This window comes from Sander lucioperca, chromosome 21 (assembly GCF_008315115.2).
Source record: "Sander lucioperca isolate FBNREF2018 chromosome 21, SLUC_FBN_1.2, whole genome shotgun sequence".
Lineage (NCBI taxonomy): Eukaryota > Metazoa > Chordata > Actinopteri > Perciformes > Percidae > Sander > Sander lucioperca.
The window spans coordinates 17,632,157-17,657,335 of NC_050193.1; the positions used below are offsets into that span (position 1 = coordinate 17,632,157).

At 42.5% G+C, this 25,179-nt stretch overlaps 1 protein-coding gene across 29 annotated transcripts in view; it reads right to left on the bottom strand.

Moving 5' to 3' along the window:
* nfixb (nuclear factor I/Xb) overlaps positions 1-25,179 on the bottom strand; it is a 171,751-nt gene continuing 146,572 nt past the window's right edge. For 11 of the 29 annotated variants that reach the window (XM_031318695.2, XM_031318697.2, XM_031318699.2 and 8 more), the window contains 5 exons: positions 19,564-19,692; positions 14,349-14,542; positions 12,445-12,592; positions 9,708-9,799; positions 1-5,641 (listed from right to left, as the gene is read on the bottom strand). In XM_031318695.2, coding sequence (XP_031174555.1) covers positions 5,627-5,641; positions 9,708-9,799; positions 12,445-12,592; positions 14,349-14,542; positions 19,564-19,692 — 578 coding nt within the window. In that variant the 3' untranslated portion in view covers positions 1-5,626. Of the gene's footprint in view, positions 5,642-9,707; positions 9,800-12,444; positions 12,593-14,348; positions 14,543-19,563; positions 19,693-24,980; positions 25,148-25,179 lie in introns of those variants that run through there. The other 18 variants (XM_031318698.2, XM_035996957.1, XM_035996953.1 and 15 more) reach the window with 8 other exon arrangements.

The window sequence follows — 25,179 nt, forward strand, 5'->3', positions numbered from 1 at the left end:
TTTTTTTTGTTGCAGGACAAAAAAAATGTGTAATCACTCGATTTTGCTGGTGGAATTTCACGGTGCTTTTTTTTTTTTCTCTAGAAGTCACCAACTAGTTTCGTACAGCTTTTGGAACCATTATCACTTTGGTCAATGCGTCGATCAAACACTGCGATTTTTTTAGAATGGCTGTGAATCAATGTCTAACATCTCTTTATGATTGTGCTAAATGTGAGCCGTTCAGTCTCCATGCTGTGGAACCAGTCCGCTTATAAGGTGCTTCAAGTCATTCTTTTCCTTTTTAAAAAATAAAAACAGCTGGTCTCATTCAACCACTAGAAAGGTGCATAACTGAAGGTCTCGACGCAGCATCTTCCTGCTGACTAAGATACGCAGAAACAATGACGACAAAAAAAAAAAAGAAGAAAATAATCAAAAAGCAAATCCAAATTCAATTATAAAAAAAAAAGAATTAGACAGAAACAAGGACTACAAACAAACCTGCCTATACTAGCAATCCTACTGGTCATCTCCCTCGCTTACGCCCCAAACCAAAAGTTCCCGCGAGTGCTTTTCTCCCTCCGCCGCGGGCTGATGTGTCATCCACGGGGGGGGGACTGGGGACTATTTCTTTGCCCTGACCCGGCCCCAGCCTCAGCACAGCCCAGAGCCCCCTGGTGTAACTTGTTCACTTACATTAGCTGTTGAATGGAGAAGCTGAAGAAGATGGGTATGGTAATACAATGTGAAGCGTACAGACAAGAATAACATGTGAGCTAACTGCATTCTGCTCAGACGAAAAAAAAAAAAAAAAAAAAAAAAAAAACTTTGCGTATTTTTTTTTCTTCCTTTTTTTTTTTTTTTAAAACCCCGCCGTTCAGAGAAAGGGAGAAGAGGAAAGGGTGGGGGGAGGAGGGGAAGAGAGGGTTACGCGGCTATAGACTACTCCAGTGTCCAAGATAGACAGAAGACAAGATACAGAGGAAGAGAAGCAAGACAGAAGTTCTTTTTGTCCTTTTTTTTTTTTTTTTTGTCTTTTTTTTTTTTTTGCTTTTCTTAATTATTCAACAATAAAAAGAAGAACTAAAATCACACCAATTTTTTTTTTTCCTTTAGTACTATGTATACTGCTTTTAAAAAGCTCCAAGAAGAGGAAGAGAAAGATATAGAATTATGAAGGAGGGGGACGTGTTTTTTTTTTTTGTTATATTTTTTTCATTCGAGATGGGCACTCAGGATTACAAGATGGAATCTGTGAACAAAAGGCACTTTTTAGGGACAACCTTTAAGATGCTCTGAGTCTATAACACTACATCACCAAACAAATATTTATAATCATTTACAGTGGGAGATGGGGAAGAGGGGAAGGGGGTGGGGGGTTCACTTGAATTGATGACAGCAGCACCCCTCTGGCCAGACAGAGTCCGCTGATTCCCTCTCTCTCTGAACCAACTAGACGTTTACACCTAAATCAAACCAGATATCACTCTTTATTTTTCCCCCTCGTTCTTTGAATCTATAATTGTGCATCTCCCAACTCGGGGAAGATCTTGTCTTTGTCCCACACTAGGATTGATTGTGTTGGATACAAGATCCAGGTTAATCTCCCTCCGACTGTTCCTCTGCTATGTGATATTGTGGGGGGTGGGGGGGGGGGAAGAGAAGAATGCCTTTTGTCACAACAACCTTTTCATACAATGAACCCCTCCCCCCTCGGTAAATACAACAAAAAAAAGAGAAATAGAATAATGCATGTTTTCCTAAAAATTTCCTTTTTTTTTTATCATAACACTTAATTTTGTTTATTATTATTTATGTATAATAGAGATTGAATGTACTTTGATTCTTTACGAAAGCACCAGGTTTCATAGTGATATATATTTTGAGTTGCAAAATCGTTCCTTCAGCCCTCCCACATTTTAAAAACAAATCATTAGAAATGAAGTTTTTTTTTTTCTCTTTTCTTAAAAAAAAAAAAGCGATAAAAGGAGAAAAAACAAAACAAAACAACAACAAAAAGGAAATTCAAAACTATTTCCCCAAACTTACTTACAAAGACTGGGATATTTCTCTCGCTGCCCTCGTATTTAGAGTCCCGGAGCACGTGGACTTGGAAAAAAACAAAAACAAAAAAAAAAAAAAGAAACGTAGAGGTTTTTTTTCTCCTTTTTTTCCCCCTCTTTTCTTGGGACACCCTCAAACAATCGCTAACACACAAACACAATTCCTCTACCAAGGCATTGCACATGGCTCAATCGACATACATCATTTAGTTTCAAGAACAATACTTCCCATCAAAACAAGAAAGAAAACAACAAAACCAAATCTGTTCTTTTTTTTTTTCTTTTCTTTTTTTTTTTTTTAATCCTCAACTACATCACCATCACTGTCTATGTGTCTATTGTTGTGTTTGCCGCAGATTTTTTTTTTTTTACTTTTTCGTCATTTAGTGTGGGTTTAGACTGGTACTTTTAGCTCTAATCAGCGCTTTTTCAGATGCATCCTATGACTGTGCGATGTACGCCATGCTTCAAAAAATAACTAGACTGCCACAGAGCTTATCTTGCAAATAAAAAAAAATTTATATATCTATAAATATATATGTGTATTATATATAAAGATGCTTGCGATTATCTAGTGAGCTGTCACCGTTTTGTTTCCTCCCCCCCCACCCCACCCCCTTTTCTCCTGACATAAAATTTTCCACCGTTCACTATAGCTTATATGTGAGAAAAAGAACCTGAATTCATGTTTGACAAATTGCATAATGGGAATACAGAGGCACTTCCATAGATTAGAAAAGAAATCACGTTTAGCCGTCGTTAACGTTGTTCTCAGCGGAGCTGGTTCTCTCTACGAAGCGGTATGAGATGGGGCGCCGTTCGCTTTTGGCCAACTATGTTGTGTTTCCCTGCAGTGAAGAACATGGCCAGGCAGTCCAGTTATTTTGTGAGGTTGGATGGGTCATTAGAACTTTTTTTTTAACAGGAGATGACTGAATCCGTCAGAATATATGTATAGGCTAAGGATATAAAACGATTGAAAGCATAAAGGCCTCCTCAGATTGTCTATTTTTAAGACTTCCCTTTGAATTGAAATAGTCGAGCATGGAGGGGGGAGGGGGTGTTTGCATTTATAGTAAGTGGTCTTTATAAGTCTGTGTTTAAGAAGTGGCCATCTGTGTGCTCTACAAGTGTGTTTCCATCCCAGCGATACATCCACTGCAATGGTCAATCTACTGGAATACTTTTTTTTTTTTAAACTCACAAGGTTGGCTGGTATGATTGTTTTAGTGCAGTTTTGATCATTAAGGGCTCATCGATTCACAATAGTTAGGTGGGGAGTGCTGGTGTATGTGTGTGTGTTGGGAGGGGGGGGGTTTCCATAGCAACCGATATCCTTGACCTGATCCTGTGCACCAAAAACAAAAATGGGCACATGGGTGATCGTCCTACTGCTAGCCTTAGAGGCCCTCGTTCCCTCTCCGCAAACAGCCAGATATGTCACATATTCATTTTGCTCCACAGTGTGGCTCCCTCTGCTCTTGGAGCAGCGGCCCGTCTGGGAGTGTAAACAACAGGGTAAACTTTAGGGAGACAGAAAAGAAGAGCTACTCTCTCTTTTACTCTGGGTCCCATCTTCAGCAACCTTTTTTTTTTTTCCTCCTTGGTTCCTGGGTCAAATAGTAGATGGGGCTGGTTTTGTTGTTGTTGTTGTTGTTGTTGTTGACCTGTATGGTTCAGCAGGTAAGTTCCCCAGAAAATAAGCTTCCTGTGATTGTCAAAATCCTGCATTGTGTGGTCTTGCAGTACTGTACTGTACGTGGCAAATAGGTTTTTGACAGTGTGGAAAAGACCCATATTTGCTTTTTTTTTTTGCCAAGAGTTACACAAGAAGATCGATACCACTCTCATGTCTGTCCGTTAAAGATGAAGCTATCGCTAGCAGCTGGTTAGCTTAGCTTAGCATAAAGACTGGAAATAAGGGGAACCAGCTAGCCTGGCTCTGTCCAAAGGTAACAAAATCTGCCTACGAGCTGCGTTCGGACGCAAAGGGCTCCAGCAGAGGCCTGCTAGCTGTTGCCAGCCTTTATGCTAAGCTAAGCTAACCAGCTGCCCGTGGTAGCTTCACATTTCATGTACACACTCGAGTGTGGTATCGATCTTCTCGCCTACCTCTCAGGGAAAAAAACAACAAACAAGTGTATTTCCCGAAAACGTCAACGCTTTTTTGCATGTACTATTTGATCCAGGTCAGCGAACCACCCTGTCTACACCGCTTCAACATCCCACTTCTTACTGTGTTTCTCTATAAGGTGCTGTAATTCAAATACAAAACAATTATAAAATAGTACAAATCCAAAAGGAATAAATTCAAATAAGAGAACACACAAGCGATAACAAAATCATTCATCTACATTACAAAGAGGGCAAAAGGGGGGGAACCAATAACTGCTGTCTGTAGTCGTGAAAACTGCCAGTAATGATGCGCACACACACACACACACACACTGGGATTTTCAGCATGTGTGACGTTTGGATATCTAATCAAATAGGTAGAAAGAGTTGACGGGGCTTACTGTGTGCAGATAAATTGGAAAATATGATTACAACACCGCCACCTGTGGAGACTACAATCTAAAAGGTCTGACTGGGCAACTGTGTGTGTTTTCGATCGTACACACACATGCTGTGGTCATGGCACAGATTGTGTGAGTGTGCGTTGTGCGGGAAAATGTCAGAATGAGCGGAGGCCAATGATTTGTCAAACTGAACAATGGGTCGAGGACACATGAAAGGCTTCTTGTACCTGGGGCACTTCTCTTTAAAACTCTCAATAGGCAAGTCTGGTTTACCTCCCATGCCTTGTAGGTAAATAGTGCACATCGTTACGATTAGTGTTAATTGACTCAGCTTCTAGTGCAACCCTTAATCAAGATATGTTTTGGCATGATCTCGCTCTAGTTAGTAGCAGGGTAAATAAAAAGGGGACTTTGTAGAGTCAATGGTCACTCAGAGGGAGAGAAACATTGGTCGATTGGATTTTTGTTTTGTTTCGGGTGATGACAGACATCACAGGAGCATGGACTGCAGCTTTCATTGGAAACCAAATGGATTTGTGTAGCTTAAATGTAACATCTGTGTCGTGGGAACCTGATTTTGTTTTTGTTGGACAGTTGAGTTTCTTAGCCATTCATTACACAATGCGTCCTCACGAAAGTAGGAGACAGTTGACCGCTTTTCCCCCCTTCCTCAGGTTCCTCCTGCGTTGCTGCTGGTTCGGTGGTGGTGGTTGTTTTTTTTAGGAGAGACCTGCTTGCTGCTGTTTGTCCCCTTACCCCTTCTTTATCCTGGGCATCCTCTTGTCCATCCATTCATCTTTCCATCGATCCATCTTGTTGCTCGAGACGGGTCCTCCCTCTGACTGGATAAATGAGTCCAGAGTTCCTCTAAAAAGCGTCATGCTGCTGGAATTTCCTGCGTTGCTCGGTTATATTTTATCAGGTTGAGACGTACTGTCAGGGCCGGTCGGCGGGTCGGTCGGTTGGTTGGAGGACGATTATCATCCTGCGGGTTGTTTCTCTGTTTTTCTATTTCCGATTGTAAAGAAAGAATTCTAGTTGCTGGTTTGTACACAGATCTTGTCAGAGGAACCAAGACTGGAAAAGAAAAGAAGGGGAAGAGGAGGGGAGTGGGGGGGTGTGGGGGAATGAGATCACGTTAGTATCAAAACCAGTAAAATGTGTGTCAACAAGCATACACAAGAAGGAATAACAGAAACACCTTAGAATACATTTTGAATCGGCTACAATTTGGTGATTTCGACTGAGTTTGAGCACTCCCGTGGCTCGGATGGACATGGAACTCTACAAATGATGACATCACTTTAATCAGTCTTGTATAAAGTAGTTTAAAAGTATTTACATAAAATGACTTTGGTAGAAGTTAAAGTCACCTTTTAGAATAGTACTTGAGGAAAGGTCTTAAAGTATCTGATGTTTACTGTACTTAAGTATCAAAAGTAATTTCCTGATATTAAAAGTACTTTATTTTGAAAAGTAAAGAAAAACCTTGATTATGAACTTTATTGTGGCTTCCTTATAGTAAAGCGTAATATTCATTTACTTCGTTACATTACAACACTGCACTTTTTTAGGTACATCTGCACAATCTAATGCGATCCACTACGACAGCCCTGCCATGAATTCTACTTTCACCAAATTTAGACATTTTCCAGTTTATGTTGACACTTTTCTACTTTTATAATTATTGTTGTAGTGCCTGGCGGTGTTGTACTAGACTTGTTTTACCTTTAAAGGTGTTTCTAATATTTTGTCCACCCCATTTATATACATGACGGAGCAGGAATATGTCTGTGGAGGTTCTCAAGTCGTCCAGGTCATCGTTTTTCAAGGAAGTTTAAAATCAAGGGCACCTGGACTTGGTTAAATGGGACGTTTTGTCTCACATCCAAGAGAATTCTTCTGCAATTTTCCTAGCTATCCTTTCATACTCCCGTACCTTTCTGAGGGTGTTCATACAGTACCAAAATACTTAGCAAGATGTCTGTAAAAGTTCTCAGTCATTCAAGTTATCATCGTTATCCTAGGGAGGTTAAGATCAAGGGCATCTGGACATGGTTAAAGGTGCTTGAAGACATTCCGTGTCTCATCCGAGAGACTTCTTCAATAAGAAGAAAAAGAAGAAGTAGGGATATTTGTGCGGGTGTACCTAATTGAAAGTGGCAAATGACTGTGTCTGGCACTTTGCTAAAAGAAATAACTTGACAAACGTGAGCAGGATTCATCCTCTGGGGAACACGAATGTCTGTACAAAATGTCATGGTAATGTATTGAGTAATTGCTGATATTTCAGTCACAGTGGTGGACGACCGACAGCCACGCCACTGGGATTACTGATAAAAAAAGATGTGCTGACAAGGAAATATATCAGAAACCACTATGACAGATGCAACCTACGGAAAGTGTTGTACTGTAAGGTGTCTTTGTTATTTTGTCCCTGAAAATGACTCCACTAGAGGTTCCACTAGAGGTTCCTACAGTGACAGAACAGTCATCTGGGCCACCAGCCCAGCTACTACCATCAATTCTGTCCATTTTTGGACTGAAGTACGGTGTGTCTCCAAATTGGCCGGGCAGTGAATGGCTACTAATGGCCATGCAGCAGCAGGGAGACAGCAGTCTGGCGCTCTCTGTTACTTGCACCATCTTCACGTTGGGTTTCTCCCACTTAGTGGGAAGCAGGGAGCAGAAATGGGTCACCGTCGCTGCTGTTGGCTGCCCCGCTTGGCCTGCAGGATCTGGCACTGGGTGCTAGTGCCGCCAACATTCTATAAGTCAAGCCTTGGAAACTACTCTGAGGCTCCAGGGAAGCAGCCTTTTGTTTCGTTTGACTCAAACAGGTCGCATGAATGCCCCCCTTCTGCCTCCTGCCCTTCTCAGCTACCCTACTCCCCTGGGCACTGTCCCAGCAGGCCTTGGGCATTGTAACTTCTCAGTTACTCTCCCTCTCTCTCCTTCTGTGTGTGCTCTCTCTGTCTCTCTCTCTCTCTCTCTCTCTCACACACTCACAATCCATCCATCTCCCGTGAACACTCCTACTAAATCCTTGGCAGCAGACAGTGACCACCCTCTTTTCTTTCCTGCCCCCCTCGCCCCTTCACCCCCTCTCAAGCAACCCCTTCTCAAATTCAAGATCACTGGCTATGACATCATGTCTGGTTGCCGGGGGTAACGAGACGGCCAAGACGTGACTTCTGTAAGGGCCGAAACTCGGTCCCTCCGTTCCCTGCGTCTCCCCTCTTGTCCTTCCCCATTGGTATCTTGTTTCCCCTTCTCCTCCTGTTCGCAGTGTTTCACATCGGCCACCAGAGGGCACACGGAGCCCACTGTAGTCAGTGTGAGAGCTTCTCCAGCCTGTCCTGTAGTCACTACATACACACTTCTGACATGCTCTTTGTCTCGTGATCTATCATTCTTTTTCTTCTTTTAGTGGATCATCAATCTTGTTGTGTCATTTTCTGAGAGGCCACATGCAAACTATTAATGCTGTGTGTTTTGGTTCGGCCTTGAAAAGTAAAACCATACTTCAGACACTCCGTACTGAACAATGAGCATATGAAGACAGACTACGTGGCCAAGAAGTATGTAGATACTTTTTATGACGTTTGGTCTAGGGCTATTTTTCATTGTTTGGTCTCGGCCTCTTAGCTCCAATGCCTAATGCTGCCGCATTCAATGATATTTTAGACCAGTGGTTTCCAAACTTCTTCATGTCAAGGACCCCTAAACTGACACAAATTACACCACGGACCCACATTTGACAAGATTTTGTCATTGGGGCCCCCATTCAATGGGATTTTTGCATTTAGATGTTTTATTACAGGAAGTGCATGAAACCGATGACCAAAATAGTCATACATTCTGTCATTGAGTTATGGAATTATAGTTAAAATAATGATTCCCCTATTTCCTGGGGACCACCTGGAACTCCCTCAAGGACTCAACTTTGGGAACCACTGTTTTAGACAATAGTGTGCTTCAAACTTTGTGGCAACAGTTTGGGGAAGACCTTGTCCTGTTTTACCATGACAATGCCACCGTGGAAGTCGACAGCAAGTTGGCCTTATTATCTAAAATCAGTGCACTATAGTGCTCTTGTGGCTAAATGGGAGCAAATCCCTGCAGCCAGGTTCAGAATTCTGTTCGAAAGCCTGAAAGCAGAAGAGTGGAGCATGGCAGCATGTTGCCCGCGGCCATGCCCATGAATGTGGAACGAGACGTTCAGCAATCACATATGGATGTCGGGTGTCCATCTACTACATCTACATCTAAGTTGTTAAGTCCATTCCGGACAGGAGGCACATGACTAACAAAGAAGGCTCTGCGATGAAGAATGGGGAGAAAAGCAGACAGTGAAAAGTGGTAGAGCAGAAGAAGATAAAGATCGGAGTGAGAAAGAGAGGAAGGGGAATAACGGGTGGAGGGGCAGAAAGGATCAGGACTGGGGGAAATGGAAAGGGAGGAAAAGTAAGAGAACGGAGGGCAGAGAAACAAGAGTTTCAGATGGTTTCCATGTGTTCAGAGCGGAGCTGGCTCCAGGTGGGTGTGGTTGGACACTAATGAGAAAAGTACTGGTTGGTAATGGAGGAGGCATATGAGCGAGACATATGAGCGAGGCGCAGAGCGGCGAAAGGGAAGGAACAAAGAAGGTAGAAGAGGGAGAAAGTAGAAGGCAGAGAGAAAAATGAATAAGAGCTCCCTCTTATTCATTCATTATTCATTCAGGGAGGAGAGCAGAGTAGGACACAGCTGAAAAGAGAAAGAAGACAAGAAGAGGGAAAGGAGAGGTAGCAAGGAGAGGGAATGAAAAAGGCAGCGAGGGAGAAGGCCTGCTTGCCTGAAGGGTAGGCTCCATATGTGCCAAATAAACAGTTGAGCACATATGGTAAACCACACACGTACAGTAAAATACAGATGTACAAATGCACACATTGATGGTGCACTGTGGGATGGTGTGAGAGGAGAGGTGGAGGAAACCCAGCAGCAGGTTTCAGGGAGAGAGGGAATAAGAAGTATTCTGGCGAACATCCACACAGTTAATACGTTTCCTGAGTTAGACCAGTAATCGCAGTCAAAACAGACGAATTACCTCCTCATTTCTACACATGGAGACAAAAACTGCCAGTGTATCCCAGACTCCTACCTGTGTCTGCTGCGGGATGTTCAGAAAGTTGTTGTCCCGTGATCCGATGCCGACAAACCTGTTGGAAGCTGTGGCGCCTGGCGTGGAGTATGCTAGAGAAACAGAAGAGAAACAAACCAACACATCAGTGCATACACAAAGACAGCTGGCAGCTTAAAGCAATCAATTACATTCTGGGAAATAGGCGTATTCACTTTCGTACCTAAAGGTAAATGTGAAGATTGATGTCTGTATGGTAGCAGCCTGTTAGCTTAGCACAAAGACCAAAACAGGAGCCTGGCTCTGTCAGAAGTAGGGATGTCAGTTTCGGTTCATTTTGCTTTCGGTAGCCCGACAACCATCAACTGGTAACTAACCGGTTCATTTCTAAGAAAAGTTACAGGTCATTTACAGTTGAAGCCTAAAACCTTCAACAGTATATAACCTGTAACGTTATCAAATTAACGTAAAACAGATTACAACAATCTCCCCACAGCGGACTTCAGTCTGACTGGTTTTATTTAAAATGATCTGCAGACCTGATCTACACGATGGAGTGATGTGTCGTTGACTGTAGCTAACGTTAGCCAAGCTACGGAAAACAGCAGCTTAGCTGGGCTCTATCTGTTCATTTACTGCCACCGCTTAAATGTATATAAAGAGCAGGTGAGTGCTGCTAATACAGTTAAAACACTTGTGTGTTTATTTAGTTGGAAGCATGTGTAATTCTCAGCCTGCATTAACCGAGCAGCTGCTTCGGTTCAAGATGCTAATTTAGCGTTAGCATTAGCCTCAGACAGCTAAACCGCAAAGCCACCAAACAACAACTCCGTGGGATTTTCGAGTTCCTTAACAGGACTGTCTTGGTGAGCAGCGTGAGGTACACGGCGACTTTTGGCTTCCTCGGAGGGCAGGGAGGTGCGTTTGTTTTGCAGTTTGTGCGTCCTTTTCGGGCAGTCACCAAACACACCTGTAACTCAATCTCATTAAAAAGAAAGAGGCTCCACCTAATGGCAACAACAGCAAATCTACACAACATTACACGACGGTTCGCCACACGTCCCTTGTCTTCTGCATCGGTCAGTATATGTTTAATTGGTTAAATTAATTACCGATAATCGATTAACTATTGACATCCCTAGTCAGCGGGTAACAAAATCTGCCTCCCAGCACCTCTAAAGCTCACTAATTAATACCTTATATCACGTTTGTTTAATCTGTACAAAAAGTGTGAAAACAAGACAAGACTCAAGGAAGTGAGTGACGCATAAACCCCATTAAACCACAATGTGTCATTTTCCCACATTGAGGTTTTTGTACGAATTAAACAAACATATAATGTGTTAATTAGTAAGCTTCTGAGGTGCTGGGAGGGGGATTTTGTTACCTTGAACAGAGCCAGCTGCTGGCTGTAGCTTCATATTTATCATAGTTACGAGAGTGGTAACTCTTGAAGAAAAATGTCAGACATGTGATAGCATAGAGTAAACCTACTTGATCACTTCAGTTAAATAACAAAAAATCTGATAAATCAATTTAGTACCACAGAAAGTAGTGCTATATTTCTTTGAGGTCATCAAAACTCCACAGAGAAGTCTGCCAAAACCTAGTCTGCAAACTTAGATCTCCCTGAGGGATTAAATCCTGTTGATAAACTCATTGGAAGTGATTGAGCACACCAGAATTCTGACATTGAGGATCAGTCAGGGACATTTAAAACCCACTGGCATCAAAGCCTCTGACAAATTTAGGGCAGTTTGAGGTACCCTACGGACTCCAGCATTTGAATCTCACTAAGGGATTCAGGATGCAGTGTGCAGACTTGTGTTTGTGTGGAGGAAACGGAGGAAGGACAAGAAGGAAAAAGACAGAGAGAAAGATAACTTGGAGATTTATGTGCTTGGACATATACAGTATACAGCCATGTGTTTCTAAGAATTGGAATAACATACATAAGACAAAAGACTTAGAGACGCTGACTGGGGGGAAAAAAACGCAAACACTAAATTTGAAGGAAAGCTAAAAACAAAAAAAATAAAGTGCTCCATCCAGTGCCCCTCCTATCACATGTGAGGAAGGACAAATCCCCTCTGTTGGACTGACACACCTTCACCTTAAAAACACACTGCTTAACAAATCACCCCAAAAAAAGCTAGAAGTTAAAATCAGCTCAACCAAAAACAAGTATGACTACTTTTTTGAACCACCAATGTCCCAATTTCTACTGGAATGTTTTGGAGTCCATATAAATTCACTGCCCTAAATTTGTGCTCTTCACAAGTACAAGTAAGAATAAATTAATAATCAAAATCTTTTCAAGTTTTTTTTTTTTTTTTTATACAAGGTTTGCTAATGAGTCCATCAGGGGAAGAAAGGAGGATTTAGAAGTAGAAGAACTGGGTTGGTGATGCAACTTCCACACCAGACAATGCCGAATGGGCTCAACATGAAGAGCCGCTCAAACTGATGGGGCCTAATACAGAACCCTGATGATTACCACGGGAGTCCATTATGAAATGTATGTCTAACCAGACCTCTGGTGGCCTTGATCTACTCTGAGCTCCACAGAGCTCCTGTGCTGGCTTCCACAGTCTTCCAAGGGTTAAGGGAGGTGAGATGTTGTATACACAGGAACAATGATGGCACGAAGTTGGAGGAAGAACAATGGCAGGGGTCTTTTCACTGGAGAGGGTTGGGATTTTCAGATTTTTGTTGTTGTTGGTTTGGTTTTGAGAGCGGTCTCTGCGGGGTCACTTACACGGAGATGCGGACGAGGAGAGTCCGCCGTCAGGGGGCGTGCTGTTGGGTTTAGAGTCGGGCATAGGGAGGGGCACTGGGCGGGCCACTGGGGGAGGTGGAGGCAGCAAGAAGGAGCCTGGCATTTTGCTCTGGCCGCTCCCGTTTGGCTGCAGACAACACAAATAGGGTCAAGAGGGCGACATGCGACAATCCGCAGACACGGAATGAAAAAAGGACGCAGCTCGGGAGGCCAGGTCCGAAAAAATATCCATGACGGAGGGGAAAGGCGATGGTGGAAGGAGGGAAGAGGATGTGGTGGAAAACAACAACCAAAGGAATGATGTATGTGGACGGCATCTTTTATGGAGGTGTGAAAAATAATAACACCACTGGGTTTGATAGGAGTGGGAGCTGGAGCTTGAGGTGAGAGGTTCCACAGGGGTGGTCCGTGGTGGGTGGAGGAGGGAAGTGAGCACATTATTGACTGGGTTTGTCCAGAAGATGGCAAGAAATCAAAACCATGGGAGAATACTCGTCTAGACAAGCACAACACCACCAACGATACCAGCACCAAACAACCAAACTCCAACTAAAATCTTAAAAGGCTAGAGATGAAAACAGAAACGCAATGACACAACACAGGACAGGTATGTTTGACTGAAGTGTGCCGTGACTGATTCACTCTCGTGCTGATGGTTGTAACTTCTAAGGGGTTGGGTGGAGCAAAAAAGTTAATCAAAAAAAAAAAAAAAAAAAAAAAAAGGAGGAGGGGAAACATTGGGGTCTGAAACAGCAATCGGCAAAATGACAACGACAAGACAATACAAAAATTTGTAGACCAATTAAATAAACAAATGTCTATGTGTGCACTTGTGGGGTGTATTTCTGTGCATTTCTCTATATTGTATGTATACATGACACCATGTAATAAGCCTTTGGCATGCACTGTGAGCACTTTAAGTAATGACAATCATGTAATTATAGTAATATTGCATTGTAAAACAATGCAAACACGTTGCTGCTGACTTTTCTAAAATAGGCACACATATGGAAGCAAAAACAGGCTATAATAATTTCAATTTTATAAGCAACTGAATACCTAATTTTGAAATTAAGGTATATATATAGTATTGAAATATTTTACCTTGCAATCCATCTGTCTGACAGTTTGTGGTTTAAATTCCCCTCCATGAAATTTTCAGATGGTACTTTCAAGTTGTACAATTTCAAAATTTGATTTCAAGTTTTTGCTTAGGGTTTCAAATTCAGAAAATGTAAGCATCCAATATTTAAAAAAAAACGATTGAAGTCGCTTAAATTCAGCTCAGTCAAATTCGGATCTAAAAATTCAAGCAATGTCAAAAAGGCAGGTTGCTTTATATGAGATTTGTTATATTCACGGACCAAAATTCCATCAATCCAGCTTGAAAGAATCGATCAGACCTAGCTGTCCTATCAGGTTACGTCCAGTCAGATCAGTCACATGATTCAAGAAAAAAAACTTCAGATGAGCCTTGGACACCGGAATTCTCTAAATTTGAAAACCAGAAAAAAAGTATTTGAAATGCGACCTACTGAAAGTTTTAAAGAGGGAAAATCAAACCACATTAAGTCAGACAGATGGTTTTCAAAGTAAACTATTTAAATACTATCAATTTAGTGGTATTTAAATGTCGACACCTAATACTATTTCACAGTCAGGTAAACAGTTTCTTATGGAAATTATAATTATTACGGTGACCTTTTTTGCTTCCATACACAAATTATTTCCACTAATTTACTTATTTTACACTCATTTTTGTACTTTCAGTGGTCTGTAATACTAAAGCAAGATAGTTGCAAGGTGCGGCACACCCGCAGTTTCTGTATGAATGGCACATTTTTAAAGTAATAGTGTTTCTCTTCTCTGGCAGCATGCCTTACCTGTCCGCCGGCCTGCCCCGAGCCATCAGCACAGACAAACTGCACAAATTCCTTCAGGGGATCCTGTCCAGGGTGGTGGTGGTAGCGGATGGTTGGGTGGGTGAAGTATGGGCTAGACTGCTGAATGATGGAGGGAGACGGGAAGTGCAAGGCCGAGGCTGAAGCACGGGGACTCCCTGCCAACAGATACATTTCTATTAGAGGAACACAAGTAGAGGAAGATGCAGAGAGCAAGACGACATTAGCCATTGATTAGCCATTGAATTCCTACACATTCTTACAGATGGGAGAGATGTGTTGAGTGACTGATGAATGATAGCAACAAAATCACATCACAACTGGAAACAGTAAAGTATAAATCTGGTTTTAAAATGTCGTACATGAAAGGAATGTCGCTTTTCCAAGAAAAGCTGATTTCAAGTTAATAGCTATTATGGGCATTGCTCATAATGTTTTATGATCACTCCAATAAATCTAAACAGCTTTATGGAGGAGATTTACACACACTTACACACACACACACACTGCATTCATATGTGCACACTCACAGACTACATAACAAGTCAACACCATTCAGACTTGTACACAGGCAGACACTGCACACACCTGAACGTGCACAAATTATAGATAATAATAGATGCAAGCGCTGTATTTTGAAATCAGATCCAAAGAGCTCGCAAATACAAAAAGCACAACGAGATCATTGAGCACTGTCTTAAATTAGCCGGTCTTAATGCTTGCATGCCTGTGTGCTGTTTTGAGGGTGTGATTCACTGGCGTTGATGCAATTTGGCATCCAGACGGCAAAGCCGTTTTTTATCTGACACATTTTGTTTCTATGACAGAACTAATCTGTACGTTCACACTGTATGTCTAAGTTGACGCTTTTCTGCTAATATGCTTTGGAGCTTCATATCTACCCTATGACCAAACACAAAGCCCTCTCTATCAGACCTATATCCATTACTAAATCTCCTTGATTTGTATTAGAAGCCTGTTCTCCTCTTTGCTGTGCCAGTCTTGACACCCACCCCATCCAATCTAGGCCTCCCAGCTGCCCATGTTGGGCTGCCAACACTCATTGTGGTTCTTGCATCTTATACATTGTGTGTGTGAGTGTACTTCATGAGAGTTCCAACCCTGCTGCATTACCCCCTAGACAGGAGCCTATGCCTCGGAGCCCAGCAACACCTTGCTCCCATGCCAGGCTGCCTGTTCCCCAGTGAAGCTGTCTCCCTGCCTCCATTAGTCCCCTACTAATCCCATTAGAGACTGGGTGAAGGCCAAACACTCTGGGGGTATGGGGGCGGATTGGGGATGGGATGATGGTGGGGGAAGGACAGGATCAGAGGGAATCCCTGCACCCCCTACCTAGTCTCCTCTCCCTTTAGAGCACTGGTTCCCAACCCAACTGCCCCGTCGGATGAACTCCAGTACCCCTTCATCGACACCACCCACCATATTCCAAATGTGTTCATTTGAATTGATTTTAAACTGGATGTTATTCAACACTACTGATTACATATAGGGTGATAATGGTTTTTTTATTTAATTTTTTTATTTGTACAATTGAACTCTCAATGTTTAGGTCTATTTGGTCAAGTTTGCATTGATACTACTAACTTGTGGCAAGAGCTCATTACTTTTAGCTTTCTTCACCATTTAGCCCTGACTTTTAGCTAACTATTTCAACCATTTAGCCCTGACTTGTAGCTAACTATTTCAACCATGTATTCATTACTTTTAGCTTCTTTACCATTTAGCCATGCCTTTTAGCTATTTCAACTATTTATCCATTACTTGTAGCCATCTATTTCCAATTTTCTTTATTACTTTAGTTAATCATTTCAACAATTTATCCATTACATTTACCTAAATATTGAAATTGCTTATCAATAACTTTTAGTTATTTATTGAAGCTATTTATCCACAGACTTTTCTGTCTATCGTTAGACTTCTATGCTTGCTTTCCAACTAGTTTTCACACACTTCCAATCACAACACCTAGTGTTCAGGTGTTAGCTGACTCACATAGATATATATTTTTTTAATCAAATTGTGATTTCTGGGTGGCACAGTAGAGAGCACTGTCACCTCACAGTCAGCCTTTCTGAACTTTGCATGTTCTCCCTGTGCCTGCGTTTGCTTTCTCCATGCGTCTGTTTTTTTAAATTGCCCGTAGGTGCTGATGTGAACATGAGTGGTTGTCCGTCTCTGTGTCAGCCCTGTGATTGACTTGTGTACCCCGCTTCTCATCCCCCCCCCGCAAGCTAAGTTAAGCTACTCCACTCCCTGGCAACTGCAGAAGTACCCCATCGGGCATGAGTACCCCTGGTTGGAAATCACTGCTCTAGAGGGAGGACAGCTGAATGTAGTTAGAGGGACTAACACTAACAAAACCAACTCTTCGCACAACCACCACTGCGAGCGGCTAGCCCTAGCACACTCCTCAACCCGACTTCACCAACCCCTAAATCCTCTTGGATCTCATTTTCCACACAGAAAAACAACAACACTGATGATGTGGTAGGCACTTTTACGCCAGTGCAGAACAGTTCCAGCTTGTGCACTGTAAGAGTTTGTGTAAAAAGAAACAAATCACAATTGTATAAATCACAACTGCTGGCCACAACAAGGATGGGATATTGTGTAATTGTGTGCATGTCAGCGTGAACATGTATATGAGTGTGTGTGGTGATCGCATTTGCTGTCTTGTATCTCAAGAGGCATAGGGTCTGTCAAAAACCACGGAGGAAAGTTTGATGACACGGCGGTCAACCTCATTGCTTCACATCTGCTTGCTGGCTTAAAAAGCCTTTGATGTAGCCTAGCTACAGTACTAAAGCAAATGGGTAATTATATTCAGTGAGCTCCTTCGCTGGGTGAATTAACAGACGGGCCCTTTCAAAAGAGAAAAGGAACTCTCTTTTTACGATCTGTGCCATGACGAGAGAGTGATGATTTATTATCGGAGCCCCTGGCTCTGTTTGATATCTGATGTTATCAAGAGCTGCTTGTTTCAGCCTGGTGAAGATCAGCTGGTTTACACTCAGAGCTTTATTTTCTGCCCTTGCCAGTATGAATACAAACATGTGCTCACCCACATTGAGATCAATTTGTTCCAAAAGTGTCAAGAAAAGCATGTCTGAAAGAAGAAGTAAAAAAGATGGGAGAGAAGATAGGGAACAGTGAAATGGAAAGACCTGCGGCCAGATCAGCCTGGGGGCCCTCGGGTAAAAATTTGCAGAGGGCCTCGCTCCTCCAACTCTCTGTTTAACGTGTATAGTAGAACCAACACATGAATTTAGGAATTTGCACAATGTAAGCATAGTATCAGTATCACCTGATACTGATACAGAGGGAACCTGTTAAAGATGGGGCCTCAAGACCCACTTTAAGGCTCAGATCACGTCAGTTGATATTGTGCTTTAGTGGTACATACTCCCGAGCAAAATTGCAATCAATCAATGAAAAAAAAACACAAACCAATTGCCACACAGAGAGTGCACCTGGAGATCTGGGGTCCCAGGTAGTTTCCCACTTTGCCTGGTTGGTAATCCAGCATCATAAAAACCCATGCCAAGATTTATGACCCCAATGATGTGGTATTGTAATTCCATAAAGATGGGGGATTCATGACTAAAGAAATGGTCAAAACCAAAGGAGGAGAAGCGGGGATACAGTATGTTGACTTTTAGTATCAAGTAGGGCTGCACAATTAATTGCAATGTCATCGAAATCGCAATATGGACTAGTGCAATATCCAAATCGTACAGGGACGCAATATTTGTTAAAGGCAAAATATGTGTCAAACCATTCTTAATTAAATATTGTGGTGCTGCAGAGACGTCCCGGCCTAGAAATTGTATCCTACAGACTAAAGAAAAAATCTTCTTTTTGGTACAGATCCTCGCAAAAATCACCAAAATGATAATTCCCTCCAATATCGTGCATCATATCGCAATCGCAATCAGTCAAAAATAATCGAAATTAGATATTTTCCTCATATCGTGCAGCCCTAGTCTCAAGTTATGAATCAAGCTCCAAAAATTCTACATTTCCCAAAATGCAACTCAATAGTGTCTTTTATTAACCCCCACCCCCTGCCTCCTAAATGCCCACCATTGTCAAACCCCCCACCTCCAGTTTGTAACCCTAAACGTTAATTATTTTTTTAAAGTCGATATAACACTGATGACATCAGTACGACATCATCAGGGTTATTCCATTCACTTTGGAAAACTCTCTTCAGAGCCACAAGACATTACAAAGCTGTTTTCACAGTCTGAACAAACTACATGTGTAAAATTGGTTCCCCTTTAATTGTATAGGTAAGGTGTAGAGCATTAAAGTGGTACAACTAACATCACTTGCAAGTTTTCCACCAAGAAATAAATAAAAAAATGTAACGACGCTGTTCAGTTGTCACTTATTGATATTTTATCTGTAATTGTAAAATATTTACAATCTAATAAAATAAACATTAAACAATATATTTTATTATAAGTGTTTTGTTGCATCTGACACACTTAAATGTCTATTATAGAAGTCTATTTATTTATTTAGTCTTTTAGATATTCACTTTTTAAAACTTAATTTTCTGCAAACTTATACGTTTCAGAAATTTTGTAAAAACAAATGTCAAATGTCAGAAAACATGACAAGACAAGCCAGGAGTCAATGAGTAAATGAAACTTGATTCAAGTGTTACATACGCCATTAAAGACACAAATGCCAAAATAAGAGCACAAAAGCCTTACAATCAGCCAAACTTTCATGCAATTAGAGATGTGACAGAATACACAGCAGCAACCCTGTGGTCCTGTTCTTCCACTCTAAGAAGAAGACAGTGATCTTTATAGATAACTCAAGAGCTACAACCAACGACCATCCACCAGACAAACAGACCCAGAAAAGTCACACACCACACCCAGACTCCCTAGAAGCTCCATCACCAGCTTGACCCACACCCTACTAAGTCAGAACAGGCAGGGGAGGGAGGTAGAGGGGAGCACAGGCCTACAGAGCTACCTGCCAGCATTTCATTCCCAGCCCCTCTCATCTCCCAGAGACAATGTTCCCACCTCTGTGCCAGGGGGAAGGGGTTGGGGCCCTGAAGAAGAGATGGTGAGGGGGGGGGGAGGGAGAGGAAGGGTCGGGGGATGGGGGGGATGGGGGGGCGATCGGGGAGGATCTGGAGCTGGGTTGGTCTCACCTGGTCTCACTCCCGCCAGCATTGGCAGTGGGTGGTGGGTGAACGCCATGCGGGGGGACCTCGTCTGGGAGGACAGGGCGCTGAAATCGAATTTCCCCGGCTTCTTAAGAGAACCAGGCGATGAGAGTCCTGGCAAAAAGGGGATCAACAAAAATGGCAGAACAGAGACGAGGTTTTAATCAAACATGGCTGCTTTTCTTACTTTGACTCTACTCAAAATAAATAAATAAAGCTTATCACTTTTTTATTTGATTGCAAGAATCTAATGATTATGATTGAAATCAATGGATTGATCGGCTGATTCATTCATTGATTTGTTGATTGGCTTAACATACAGATGGGTTCTCACAGTCTGTCTGTCCAATACTCTAGGTTTGTGTACAGTCAGCGGGCTGTACCATGTCCGGCAGATTGAAGGGGGGGTGGGGGGGGTGGGTTGAGGGCAGGGTCCGGGGAGAGGCCATGTTTTTGAAGCAGCAGGGATTCAGAGCGAAGGGAGGGAGGTGACGGGAGAAAAGAGGAGGGAAGGGTGGGGAGGTCGGGAGGCTAGAGGCACAGTGTCAAGAGAGAGGAGAGCTGGGAAATGCAATGGCGGCCCACTTATGGTCACCACTGGAGTGTGTATATACAAACACAGCAAAGTCCATATCCTTGAAATCCATTCAGAGATGTCTCCTCTTGGAGATGCAAACTATCGGACTAAACCCAAACCCCAATGATCCCAGAGGACCACAGTCGACAAACACTCCAACCAACCTATTCACTGCACTTGTCAGGATGCCTCATAGAATGAATGGGATCCTGGATGGCCTCATATCTGGGGCAGACTGTGATTTCCAAGCCAAAGCCAGCGCGAGCTACGCGGCTACATATAGCTGCAGAAGAGCATGCCAAAACATACATCAATGGCTACTCTGATGTAGTGCCCTTCTGCAATATCTGACGGTCAGGTATTTTATGTTACTGCCTTAAGACGTACAGTATTTCATAAATAAGTGCTTGAACTCTCTCGCTCTCTCTCTCTCTCTCTCACACACACACACACACAAGATGTTCAGGCTGGGTGGCGAGCACCGGGCAGACTGCCAGTGAACGCTGGATGGGAGAGCGTTAGAAAGATGGAAGGAGTTGGGCAGGAGAGGAGCGGTGACGGCAACGGACGACACACATAGACAAACATATTAAAGTGTCCCCCTATGTCTATAAATGTCGACTGAGGCCAAAGGACTGCATGAAATATCCCTCACTTTGGTAAAAACGGGCACACTAAGTATAGGCCAGGCTCACCAGCGGACCAGAAACATGGCCAAAAGTGTGAGAGCTACAGATAAAAGAAGCTCTCTTCTGTGATCAAGGCCTTGTGTGGTGGGCACTGAGGGAATGTATTTTGATGTATGGTAATCCAAAGGCACAATTTAGACTTGCAAGGTTAGAGGACCAGCGCCAAATGGTGTATTTGACCTCTGTCGGGAACCGCAATGCTGTATATACGCTGAAATAAAACTCTGGGGGGAAAAAAAAATAAATCCATAAAACAGCGAATAATGAGGAAGTAAAAGCATAGAAAAGTGCATCAGCGTGGACACACAGACCTCATTACTTTCTCTACTGGACTCATGTTTTGTTTGCTCCAGATCAGATTCGGTTGAAAGAATACAGTGATAAACAACCTAGGCGAGCAAAAGCCCAATAAACGACTAAACGACACAATATTCACACATATAAAACAAACGCACTCAAATAAAGACGTGGGTAATTTCAACATGGCCCAAAGAAACATGGAAATAGATTTTATGAGCTAAGCATATAAACTCTAACAGAGCAGATTTCTGAAAAGCTTTTTCTTTAATGCATCACTGGGAAATCTTTTATCACTATTTACCAACAATGCTCATAGGCAGCATGGGCGCAGTTGTGCTTGTGTGGGCACCGATAAGTATAGAAGAAAGAAAGTGGGCGCCGGCACTTATGTTCAAGCTATGCGCATCATGTGGGAGAAGCGGATACAATAAGTAGGGTGAGATACATTTTATTTACGCCTAGATTCATGAGGAAGAAAAAAAAAAGCCAGTGTGAAGACAGAAGGGCACAAGATGCTTTTCAACCAATTTTATACTTTTCTTGTTGCAAACATTATATGTTTGGCTCTAATCCCATGTGTATTTAATGAAGAAAATAAGATATATAGGCAAAAGTAGAAGAACACTCAAACAATAAATGGTGCATAAAAACTTTAAAGAAGATAAAAGTATAAACCATTTGCCAGCAGAACATTAGAAGCGTAGTCTTGTCATCCATCTGGCACTGGTATTTTTACTTCCGATGGTGTGTTTGGAATGTTGCTTGGTCATTTATTACAACCAATCTAATTAAGGGCACAGAGAACGCACCTGCTGCAATGCAAACCTTTGACGAGCTACTAGTGAAAAACATACTCAGATCCTTAAAGCGGCTGTAATCAATATTTTTAGAATAATAATGGATCACATGACTACTTGTATATGAACGGGTTCCCTGGTAGTGACAATCCCACACAGAATTCCCCCCCCCCCCCCCCGACTCTGCAGTTCCCCTCAGCTCTACAGAGATGTATGACTTTACTGTTTTGATTCACTCTCACAGCTCTCGTCAGCGTAGTAAAAATACACTGTACACTACCTGCCCAGCACCAAACTGCAGCCAGACAAAGTTAGCAGCTAGCTGGTGAACATAGTGGAGCATTTAGTAGTTGAAAGGGCCCGATATGTTTCACAGGAGTTTGTACAGTAGATACCAAAAACAGACCTAAAAGGAGAGTGAATATTGGATTTATATTCAACAGGTGGTCTGAAACGACTCCAAATAAATGCTAATTTAGGCTACGTATCTGCTGGATGTGCAAAATAGGCAAATGTTCGCTAACATGTCACAACTGAATAGGTGATAATATGTCAGCTGGTTTCTGCAACAAAAAAAAAAAACACACTTTATTTCAGGTTTATGTAGTCAGCTAAGTTAAAGGGCTACCCTCGATATTCAGAACATTAATATAGCAGCACATTTTTTTTGCTATATAAAGAGATAGTGAAGTAATGGCGTCCGCACGTGCATGTTAGTGGATGTGGCTGTAAAAAGCTATTCGCTATTTCATGTATCGGATAACGGTCTGTGAGAGCTGTGTGGAGGCAATCCAAGCCCGCAGATTTTTTACAATATTTCAAGTGCAGCCTCTAAATGTAAGCAGTAATATCACATTGTAAAAATACAAGTCAAAGTCCTGCATTCAACATTTTACTTAAGTGAAAGTACAATATTATTAGAAGTTAAAGTACTTATTCTTCGAAAATGGCCACTTTCCCAGTATTACATTATGTATGTCACATTATTGCATTATAATTGTTGATGCATTAACATGTGAGCTCTTACAAATGATAATACAGTGAATAAATACGCATAATTTTTTACTTTACTTTAATCTGTAAAGTAACTAAGCTGTCAGATATAGATATATGAAATGTAGTGGAGTAGGAGTATAAAGCAGCATTACATAGAACTATTCAAGAAAAGCACAGTAACAGTCAGCAAGTTAGCGATCTAATGAACTTTCAGTTGCTGTTTAAATATTTATGGCCGCCGTACACTTTTACATGAGGTGCTGAGAGTCAGGGTAAAATCATTCCAGCTTGCATTTGGATTGCTTGCTCACACTGTAAAAAGCAGACAAACTGAAGCCCAACATGTTGTGGATTCAAAGCATTGCTGCGATGAAGCCTCTGTTTGGCTCCAGTTCCTCTGTGGTATGTATAGGGATGACTGCGTGCCACCACGGCACAAGTTCAATTATAACCAGCTTATTATGCATAAACAGCCTTAAATTATACATATTGTTTTTAGTCTCTGTGATTTTCCCTAATTAGTCTGTATATCGCTGAAATATCTGGTACTATGTGGCTTCTCTGTGAGGAGCAGCAAATGAGGCCCAGACGCCCAATGAAAGCTCTGTCTGATAAAGCTAACAGAAGTTACTCTGATCTCTCCCTTAATCTGTGTTTGTGTGTGTTTGAACACACACACACACTTGTTTGTTCTACATTATTTCTATGTCCTGCTCCTGGCACACTGCACAAGCAGACTGGCAGCCAATTGCTCCCATGACCCTCTAGTCTTGCTGCGCTAACAAGCTGGCGACCCCACAAGCCCCCCTAACTGTCACAGAACTGGTCCACTAGCATGTGCACCAACACACCCACACCCACCAAAGAGAGAGAGAAAAAACGGCTCACACACTCGTCATTCAGGTAAGCAAAAAACAAGCAGCTGACTACCTCACACATCATTAGCACCCATAAACACTGAGGTAATGTGGTTCAAGCAGAGCAAGGACACCTTAGCAACACCACAACCATACACACACACAGACACCACAGTTTTAAGCCCATAACACCAAATATTAAGCTGGAATTCTCTGTCAATATCAGACCACCCCTTTTTCCTGAGGAGTTGATAGTGGGGTTTCCCACCTCTGAGCAGCAGGAGCAAGCAGGCAGAAGGAGAGAACGGAGCAGAGCGGAGCGGGAGACAGCAGACTTAATGATGAATTACATGATCACCTGCTATGCCTCTGAGCTTTTCATTCAGGTAGAGGATCACCTCCAGAGTAGGCAGAGGCAGAGGCCCTGCCCTTCCCTCCTCTTGCTCCCTCCTCCTGTCCTCCGCCCCTCCTCTCTTCATCTCTCACTCCCAACACCACCATCACCAGAACAGATGTCTGCTGTAACCCAGTAGCTCCCTTCGCTGTAGACACATGGAGGCGCCATCTGGACCGGAACGCTGCTTCTCTCCAGATTGGGGAGTGTGTGTGTTTATTTGTGTGTGAATGTAAATCAGAGAAAGAGCTGAAATTTAGTTTTTGTGTGTGTGTGTGTGTGTGTGTGTGTGTGTGTGTGCGCATCCCATTTGTAAATGTGTGTTAGTGAGTAAGCATCTCTCGGAGGCAGAAGGTGCCGTGTGCATTGATGACACACCTGAGTGCCTTTAGTCGTGTTTGTTTGGGTTGTATGTTGGTTTTCCTGTGGCGTCTTTCAGAGACGGTTGAGTCAGGACTACGACAGGTGGGACACCACTCAAGAGCTCTGTCTAAACAACGGGCTGCATGAAGTGGCTAACAAACCCTCATTCACACAGACACACACGCCGCCCTCCTCCCGTCTTTAATCGCTTTCTCTCTCAGGGCTCGACAACAAAATTACAACACACCCAAAGCACTTAGCTGCATGTTGCTGACAAATTCACACCGCCTTTGAAAACTATTTGTATGCACGTGGTGTGTCACAACAATGTGGTTTTTGGATATGATAATGCACATAATTACACATTGAAAAATACAGTGGATTGTTTGTCAGACAGTGTATGTCATGATAAAAGTGATTCAGAGGTGCTTTTTTGTTTTGTTTAATGCATCAGGGATGTCTTCATCCTCCTAGATATCTGATTTTTTTCCACAGATTTACAACAACATCTTTGAGGCAGACAGGCGGTGGATGTTATGGAGCTACTGGGCTACCAAAAGGCTTTGGTAAAACCCACAACGGTAAACAGCAGACATCTGGCAGAAACAATCCCACCCAGCGGCACCAT